The 9,703-nt window shown below is 38.4% G+C and overlaps 1 protein-coding gene across 1 annotated transcript; it reads left to right on the top strand.

The window, feature by feature from the left end:
• Positions 1 to 7,963: 7,963 nt before the first annotated feature.
• On the top strand, positions 7,964 to 8,518 carry LOC120067577. Its single transcript, XM_039019122.1, has one exon. The coding sequence runs from the start codon at positions 7,964 to 7,966 to the stop codon at positions 8,516 to 8,518; it is 555 nt and encodes a 184-aa protein (XP_038875050.1).
• Positions 8,519 to 9,703: the final 1,185 nt, after the last annotated feature.

Raw genomic sequence — 9,703 nt, 5'->3', positions numbered from 1 at the left:
TCATGCTTGGAGAATCAAGGTCAAGAAGATAATGCATTTTGTGTGAGCATAAAGATGATGTTAATGGAAAATACCCATTTTCTATTTTTGTGCAACATGCAAAAACGATTTTTCATGTTCTTTTTAAAACAAAAGCAAAAATGATATTAAATCATTTTAATACAAAATTTAATTTTCTTAAATTATTTTCATAAATTAACTTAAAAAATTAATTAATTTAATATCAAATATTAAATTAATTTTTACACAATAATCATCTTTATATATTTAAACCATATTTAAATATTTATTCTCTTGTTCTGTTTAATTTGAACGTTTCAAATTAATCTCTCAAGCTACCCTAAAGCTTATCCATTTACGAGCTAGTAGGGGGACTTCGCGGACCTACAAATCATGGGCTCCAACGATTCGAGATTAATCTGCTAAACTCATTAGTCCGATGTAACCCCCATTCGTTAACTAATGGGACACTCCCATATAGCCCATAGTTGAACTCCCCTCACTGTAGATATATTATGTCCACTTAATAGCCATAATCAGTAAGTTGATCCTTCACAGATTGTTCGTAATCACAGCTAGGTCAAAAATACCGTATTACCCCTGTGACTACATCTTGTTCCTTAAGTTTCTACTGATCCTTTAATGAACAATTCTGATTCATAATCTTTATGAATCAAATCCTTTCTCTATCATAAGAAGGCGGGGCCCCGATTGTTCAAGACCTGAAGTTAGTATGTAAGAGAACAACCTATCTGCTAACCCTAAATAGGGTAGGAGTGAATTCTATCTTATAACGCTATGTCCCCAGCTATTCATCTGGTCTTATCCCCAAAATGGTAAGCTTATTGAGTAGTGCTATTGGACTACTCTCACCGTTTTCAGATCAAAGGAAAATCCCGAGCAAACTGGAGTTCATAGCTAGCTTAGGATTAAGATCGAGTTAACCTAGGTTATATAATAAATGAAATAGTTAGTTTTAATAGTAAACGGTCGTTTGAAAGAAAATTGGTTATTTTCGTTGTCTAGTATATATGCAAACTCATTGCATAGGATGTCCCCACTCTCATGCCTCAACATGAATGATTTATGGATCACATCGTTTGTAGCACCTTACAACTTCTTGTAACAACTACAGAGTGGGCTGCATCCAATAGTGTTACCAAGATGAGATATCTAATTTCATCCATATACTTATTAGACCATTTAGGCTATATACTGTCAACTTGATCTTGTTTATGTCACTACATAAAGTTACAGCATTCAGACTATAGCCAAAGATGCGTTTATTAGATTTTCATAATAAGATGCAAAATCAACAAGTCATTGTTATTGATAAAATAGAATGTTTAACACGAACTGCAAGTTCTAGGACATTCCCAACACGAACAACTCTGGGGCCTTTGTTGGAAGAACGACGACTTTGGCTCATCCTTTTGCAGCCTAGGAACTCCCCAAACATGTGAACAAATGAATTTCTACGGTTGTTTTTGGGGTGTCTGAATTTTTCGCTGCCAACGTAGTTTTTTATGTTTCGTACCATGTTATCTTGGCTATATGGGAAACTATATAGAAGAAAATCATACGTACACTCTTCGAGAAGGTCCTTTGTCTAGAAAAGGAAACTCATAAGATATTTGTAGCAATTTCTTACATTTGTGGAACCAATCTTCCCCCACTTAGAAAGCTCGTAGATGACTATTATTGAAACGTGGAGAGGTACAATCAATTCCAATCATCATTTTCTTCTCAATCGACCCAAGCAAATAAGAACCAACGTCTAAAGGAGGCCAAGTTTCACTTGGAGAAGATACTATATGACGAAAGTAGTGCCCTCGCTAAAAGAAAAGCACTATTAGAGCGTGATTCTCGAGCTTTGCAAGAAGAGGAAGAGTTGTTAGTGAAGCTAGCAGCCATCGAAGCTGAACGAGACGAAATATCGAAGCAACTTTTGGAGAATGAGAATCTTCTGAATCAACGCAAGCTTGACGCTTCAAACACGAGATGGGCCATAAACAACATAGAGACTACTCCTGCTATTTCTGACAAGGATGTTAAAGCCTTGAAGTTGCTCCACCAAATTTTAGAGGCTGTGCAACAGGAGCTGAAAGACTACAATTGAGTACCATGATCCAACCTTGTACACCTTGCTTAGCTAGCCATGTGTTGGTCATTGGGGGATCCAAGAATTTTGTAATCTCTAGGCCTCTTTTATTGCTATATTTATTTATCGTATTGTAATGTTGAAACTTTCTTATATTGAAGACATTTCTCTTTTTTTTTTTTTTTTCTTTTTATCATTTCACAACTTCCAGTGCTTGTAGTTTCTTTTAAGTTCCCATTTTCTTTATGCGCTTAAACTCATTTTTTCTTTTCACGGGACTGAACTTAAATTGCTTTAAGCTGCCTATGTACCTTTTATAATGACAGGGATCAAGTCATAACGTAGTTCAATTGTTTTTTTTTCTCATTTTGTAAGCGTAAAACTTCTTGAGAAACTTGCCATTGATTAGGTCGATTCTTAGTTCGTCCTGACCAACAATCTTGTATGCTCCATTTGTATAGACTTCCTTGACAATGTAGGGCCCATCTCATTTAGGCATGAACTTATTTCTCGTATGTCTTGTCATGATAATAGGTCTTCTTACAGTGAGAACTAGATCCCCAACTTGAAAAGACTGAGGCTTTACGTGCTTATCAAAAGCTTTATACATTTGTGCTTGGTAACACTCCAACACTTGTTTAGCTTCTAGTCGTTTCTCGTCCAATGCTTCCAATTCTTGGAGATGCAGCTTAGCATTGCCTTCTGTAGTCAACCCTTCTTATACCGCCATTCTTAGCGATGGAATTTCTCTTTCCAAGGGAAGGACAACCTCTACCCTGTAAACAAAAGAGTATGGAGTGACTCCTATAGGGGTAGGATGAGTGGTGCGATAAGCCCACGACGTTTCACCAATCTCTTCTTGCCAATCTCTTTTCGACTTGGAGAATTTTCTTTAGCAAGTTGCACAACGTCTTGTTGAATGCCTCTGCCAACCCATTCGCGGCGGCATTATACATGGATGACTTGTACTGCTTGAATTTGAATTTCTCACACAATCTATCCATCAAGCTATTGGAGAACTGTCTCCCATTGTTTGTCACGATTCGCTGGGGGATACCATACCGATAGATGATATGATTGCGGATAAAGTCCACCACATTCTCTTTCTTAGCCTCCCTTAAAGCGATAGCCTCAGCCCATCTAAGTAATCAGTGGTTGCAGGGATATAAGAATGCTCTGCTGATGACTTTGGCCTGGATTGATGCGCGCCATATACGCCTAAATGCGCTTCTTCCAAAGTCTTAATCGGCTCCTCTTTTCCAAGGCATCGTAGAAAGAGTCCTTCAAGGAATCGGTGATACAAAACCCCTTCATAGTAAAGGATATAATCAGCCTCCTTTCAATCTCGATTTTATGGCGAGGGTTTTCGATAAGCCTTCCATGCCCAAGATAATCTACAATAGGCCGCCGTCAGTCCTCCTTGTCAATTAAGTAACTGATATCACATTCATTTCGTCATATGCAGTCTCGAGCAGAGGCACAACCTACTTTCGACAAAGCAATATACTAAGAAATACGTCATTCAAAACCGACAAGGTAGTAGCCAAGTTTGCGAAAGTGTCCACCTTCTTATTTTTCGTCCTCGGGACATGCTTCAATATCACGTTTTCAAATTTTCCCATCAACTGTCGAGCATAAATGAAGTAAGGCTTCAAGTCGTCATGCTTCACATCGTACTGGCATAAGAGTTGATTGATTATCAACTTTGAGTCACCGAAAATATCTATGTAAAATACCCTAATCTCCAAAGCCGTTTGGAGGCCAATTATCAAGGCTTGGTATTCGGTGACGTTGTTCGAGCATAATTTCGCAAGCGAGACGCTATAAGGTAGCATGTGCTTTTTTGGCGAAATGAGGACAATGTCTGCACCCGCACCCCTTCTTCGGGTTGCCCCATTGAAGAACATGACCAGGGCTTTGGTGGAGTGACCCATTAGTTAATGAATGGGGGTTAGATCGGTCTAATGAGTTTAGTCGATTAATCTCGGATCATTGAATTCCATGATCTGTAGGTCCATGAGGTCCCCCTACTAGCTCATAAATGGATTAGCTCTAGAGTAGCGTGATAAGTTAATTTGAAATGTTCAAATTAGAATCAAAGGGAATATGGAGAAAGCTCACTGAACCAACCCATTGAAGAACACCTTCTTCATCTGAATTTTTCAGCAAAAATTCAGTCGGTTCATCCTAGTTTTCTTCACTCCAATCTCTTCAATATATTGCAGACTATCATACAAAGAGATGTGCTGCATGGGATGCATCTCAAGCTTGGAGTAAACCAAAGAAGAGGTGATGGGTTCCTTGTGAGCAAGTTAAAGATGACTTGAAAAACCCATTTTCAAATTTGTGTGATTTTTCAATTTCCAAAAAACCATTTTGATTTTAAAATCATATTTTATTTCTAAAATCAAAATTTATTAATTTTACAAATTAATTTCATATATTAATTATCTAATAAAATTAATAAATAAATATTTAAACAATTTATAATTCTAATTAATTTAATATCCAATATTAAATTAATTTTTACACAAATTCATCTTCATGTATTTAAATAATATTTAAATATATTTTNTAATTTAATATCCAATATTAAATTAATTTTTACACAAATTCATCTTCATGTATTTAAATAATATTTAAATATATTTTCTCTAATTCTGTTTGATTCTAATTTGAACGTTTCAAATTAACTTATCACACTACTCTAGAGCTAATCCATTTATGAGCTAGTAGGGGGACCTCATGAACCTACAGATCATGGGCTCCAACGATCCGAGATTAATCGACTAAACTCATTAGACCGATCTAACCCCCATTTGTTAACTGATGGGTCACTCCACTAAAGTCCATAGTTGAATTCCCCTCACTATAGATATATTATGTTCACTCGATACAACCATGATTAATAAGTTAACCCTTCACAGGTTGTTCACAATAATGGTTGGGTCAAATTTCTGTTTTACCCCCGAAATTATCTCTTGTTTCTTAAGTCCCCACTGATCCCCTAATGAACAATTGTTTTGTGATCCAATCACAAAATCGAGTCCCTCTCATACCAAATGATAGGATGACATCTCTTGTTCAAGCCCAAGAATCAGCACTTAAAGGAACAACCTCTCTACTGTCTCTAAAGCGGGTAGGAGTGAATTCCCTCTTTCACCCTATGTCCCCAGCTATCTATCCAGTCTTACCCCTGAAATGGCAATCATATTGAGCCGGCGCTGTTGAGCCAACCCTCACCTATGCAAATCTAAGGGCAGTCCCAAATAAATAGGAGTTCATAGTTAGCTCAGGATTAAGGTTAAGTTACCTAGGCCATCGCTTTAAAATATTCAATCATAAACAGTAAACAACGTTATAAAGTAAGAGTGACTCATTTCGTGGTCCAATCTTGTACGAACTCTTTTGCACAAAGACACCCCCACTCCTCATGTCCAACATGAACGAATTAGGATGACTTCGTTTGTAGCACTTTACAACTCTTTGTAACAACTACAGAGCAGGTCGTATCGAATAGTGTTACCAAAGTAAGCTACCCAACCTTATCCATGTACTATAGATCATTTTGACTATTTACTCGAACCTGATCGACCTTTATGTCTCCACATAAAGTTCAAGTCCTCATCCAATAGTCAAAGGACTTTTAGGTTTATTGGATTTCTATTCAAGCAATAAATCTATTCAATAACACCTTTGTTGAATTTTCAGAATAAGCTCCATTGTTTACATACCATGAGTTTTAGGACATAAAACCCAACAAATTTCCATTTGGACTAAAACTCCAGTAGTAACTTATACTTCCAATATATAAGATTGAGTTTCTGTGTTTTATAGAGAAATACAATAAACTAGAGCATCTCATACCCATCTTTTATCATTTGATATCTCTATACCCGATATTTCTCCCACTTGCCCTAGGTTATATGATATTCCTAGTTCTACTAAGTAATTCTCAAACACTTTTGCCGAGAGAATTATTGTAAACTTTAGCCGAAGGTTGAAGGTCACGCCACCACTGGTGGCTGACAGATGATTTCCTCTTTTCTTTCATTTGGAAGAGTCAACCTTCAAAGGACTGAGTGTCGAGTAACTCTAGGAATCATATGTAGACTTCCCTTTTCTGCTTCTATCATGTTCAATCTCTCGAAGACTAAAGCGTGTGCGGCAGACGGCCTAATTCGGTCGAAGGCTGAGGGTCTTTTAACTTTGCCCTCCCTTTCCCCTGCATCATCGACTTCTTCTGCAGTGATATGATCGTTGTTGGCCACTTTTCCCTTCGCCTTTCTGGTTATACGAACTGGCTCTGACAATTCATACCCAGACTCTGGTTATGCGATTCACGTGTCCCTCTTGCAAAAGCTTCTTTTGGGTCGACGAGAGTCTGGGTTGCTCGCAAATCTTCAAGCTCTTGAACTCAGTGTGAGTTGTGCAGTCATAACCCACCTTCGCCAATAACTTGTAAGCCTTAGGATCGAATCCGTCTTTAGTTTGCTTCTTGAGTAGATTTAACTTCGTTATTGGCGTGAGAGGTGTGACGAAACTCTCCTTTAGAATTTATATATCGCTGACCTGCAAACCTTTAGAGCATTCCATAAAAGGTGACTCACCTTTCTTCCGTCTCGACAAAGGGACATAGCGTAGAATCAGAGGCTTTGAGGATTTTTTGTCCCTCACCACGGGTGTCTCTCCAACACTGGGGGATGTCCCATTCTCTTTTGGACTGTACGCTTGTCTACTGGTGATTTCAATAGGCTTCGTAAGATATCTTCATCTTCTGTGGTGCTGACAGCATGACATGTATCAGCTTTTGGCATTTCTCCTAAACCTCAATCGCAGAAGTTCTTTGGAAGGAAATCCACCAATGTCACCTGTCGCTTGGGACAAGGAACATCCTCATCTCTCACATCAATAGCCTTGGGCTTCCGGGCCTTCTTTTTACCCTTCCTTTTTTGTGTCTTTCTCCCTCTCCTATAACTTCGATAGGAGCATGACTCTTTTTGGGTAGAGTTTGACCCTTTCTTCTTACGGCGTGTCACAAGCATCTAGCCTTCGTTACCATCATCACCAACGCGTTCTCCTCTATTTTGAGGATTCGTGGCTTGGACCTCCCGCTGAAACCGCACAACCTTCGCACAACCTTTGGTACGAGGATTCGTGGCTTGGACCTCCCGAAACAAGCTGTTTTGAGGATTGATGCCAGTGTGCTTGGAGTTACCATCACCGCAACATGATTTGTTTGGACCACCTCATCTAGATCCAACTCTATCTTTCTCTTACGAGCCAACTTGAGGATCAGCTCCTTCAATACAAAACATTTTTCAACCAAGTGACTAATGACCCTGTCATACTTGCAGTAGTTGGGATCATCCACTTTGCCAGTTTGTTCCGGTCGTTTACATTCTAGTAACTGGATAAGGTTGTTCTCCAATAGTTTCTTAAGCATATCCACAACGTCGGAGTCGGGGAACGCGTAGACTTTTTCTTTTCGCTCCTTCAGAGTTAGGCAACGTCTTTCGCTTCCTTCATCTTTCTTTTCCATCTTTTTCCTTTTCGAGGACAACGTCAGCAGGGTCATATTAACGACCATTGATTCCTTCGTGGCCCTTTCACAATTTTCTCGATGCCCTTTACTTCCTTCTTGTCCTTCTTCAACTCAAGGATCAAAAAATCCTTTGTTCCCCTATTGACGATGCTTAGCTTCATGTCTTGGATACAAGTCGCCAATTATTCAGAGGGAAATTTCAACGTTTCCTTGGAGTGTTGAAACAACTATATATCAACATTCCACTAATTGATGCATTGGATCAAATGCCATCTTATGCAAAAAAATTTAAAGATATTCTCTCAAAGAAAAGAAAGATGGGCAACCATGAAACTATAGCACTGACGAAGGAGTGTAGTGCCATTATACAAGAGAATGTTCTACCTAAGATGAAAGATCAAAGAAGTTTTACTATTCCTTGTTCAATCGGAGGAGTCCACAAAGGGCAACCCTTATGCGACTTCAGACCCAGTATCAATCATATGTCATTATCAGTGTACAATCGATTGGGTATAGGAAAGCTTGCACCCATAATGGTCACTCTACAATTGGCTAACCATTCATTAGTTCATCCGAAAGGGAAATTGGAAGATGTGTTGGTTAAGATGGATAAATTTATTCTACCTACCGACTTCATATTAGACTACCAAGCTGACAAGAATGTACCCATCATTTTGGAAAGACCTTTTCTATCCACGGGAAGGATGCAATTCGATATGGACAAAGAAGAGATCATCATACAGGTGAACGACCAGAAGATGAAGTTTAATATTCTCAAAGCGATGGAATATCCTGATGAATCCAACACATGTCATGCAATTGAATGGAAGAAAGTTGGCCTTATATGCTTGAATTCGAAATCAATAAGGTGATGGAGGAAGAGAAAGATGAGATGAATGCTTAGCAGCTTAAATCGTGTCATGCGACAAAAGAAATTCAGAGGAATTTTGAACCTCTGAAATTAGAATCAAGAAAGCAAGATCGAGCCATCGCTTGAGCAATAGCCTGTATTGGAATTAAAAGCACTCCCTACTCATTTAAAGTATGCGTTTCTCGATAAACATGACACTCTACTTGTCATCATCTCAACAAAACTCTCTGAAGAAAACGAAGATGCAATCATAAAGATTTTGAAGAAGTATATTAAGGGAATAGGATGGACCCTAGTAGATATTAGAGGAAACAGTCCCTTCTATTGCATGCATAAAATTCGACTCGAAGATGGAAAGAACGACTCTATTAACCATCACTGCAGGCTCAATTATGCGATGAAGGAAGTTGTAAAAAAAGAAATCATTAAGTGGTTAGATGTAGTGGTTATTTTCCCATTGCAGACAGTAAATGGGTAAGCCCCGTACAATGTGTTCCCAAACAAGACAATATCATTGTAGTCCCTAATCAGAACAATGAACTTATCCCTACATGCATCATCATAAGATGGAGGATTTGTATGGACTATAGAATGCTTAACGCAACGACAAAAAAGGACCACTTCCCTCTATCTTTTATTGATCGGATGCTAGATAGATTAGCAAAGAATGACGTATTCTACTTTCTGGACGCTATGCAAGGTACAACCAAGTCATGATTCTGCCTGACGATCAAGAAAAAACATTCTTTACCTACCCATATGCGACATTCATCTTCCAAAGCATGCCCTTTGTACTATATAACACCACCAGCACCTTTTAGTGGTGCATGATGGCCATCTTCTCTCATTATCTCGAAGAATCAGTAAAAATTTTTATGGATGATTTATCAGTTTGAGGGGAAACCTATGAAGTATGCTTGGCCAATCTTCAAACAATATTAAGAAGATGTAAAGACACCAATCTAGTTCTGAATTGAGAAAAAATCCATTTTATGGTAATAGAAGGGATTATGCTTGGGCACATGGTGTCCAAAGTGGGGTTAGAGCTTGATAAAGAAAAAATAGAAGTCACGAAAAAACTGCCACCGTCTACCACCATCAAGACACTAAGAATCTTTATATGACATGCCAGGTTCTATTGCTGGTATGTCAAAGACTTCTTAAAAATTGCATATCCTTTGAACAT

This window comes from Benincasa hispida, chromosome 12, assembly GCF_009727055.1.
Source record: "Benincasa hispida cultivar B227 chromosome 12, ASM972705v1, whole genome shotgun sequence".
In the NCBI taxonomy this organism is placed as follows: domain Eukaryota; kingdom Viridiplantae; phylum Streptophyta; class Magnoliopsida; order Cucurbitales; family Cucurbitaceae; genus Benincasa; species Benincasa hispida.
This window is presented reverse-complemented; position numbering and strand designations above follow the sequence as displayed.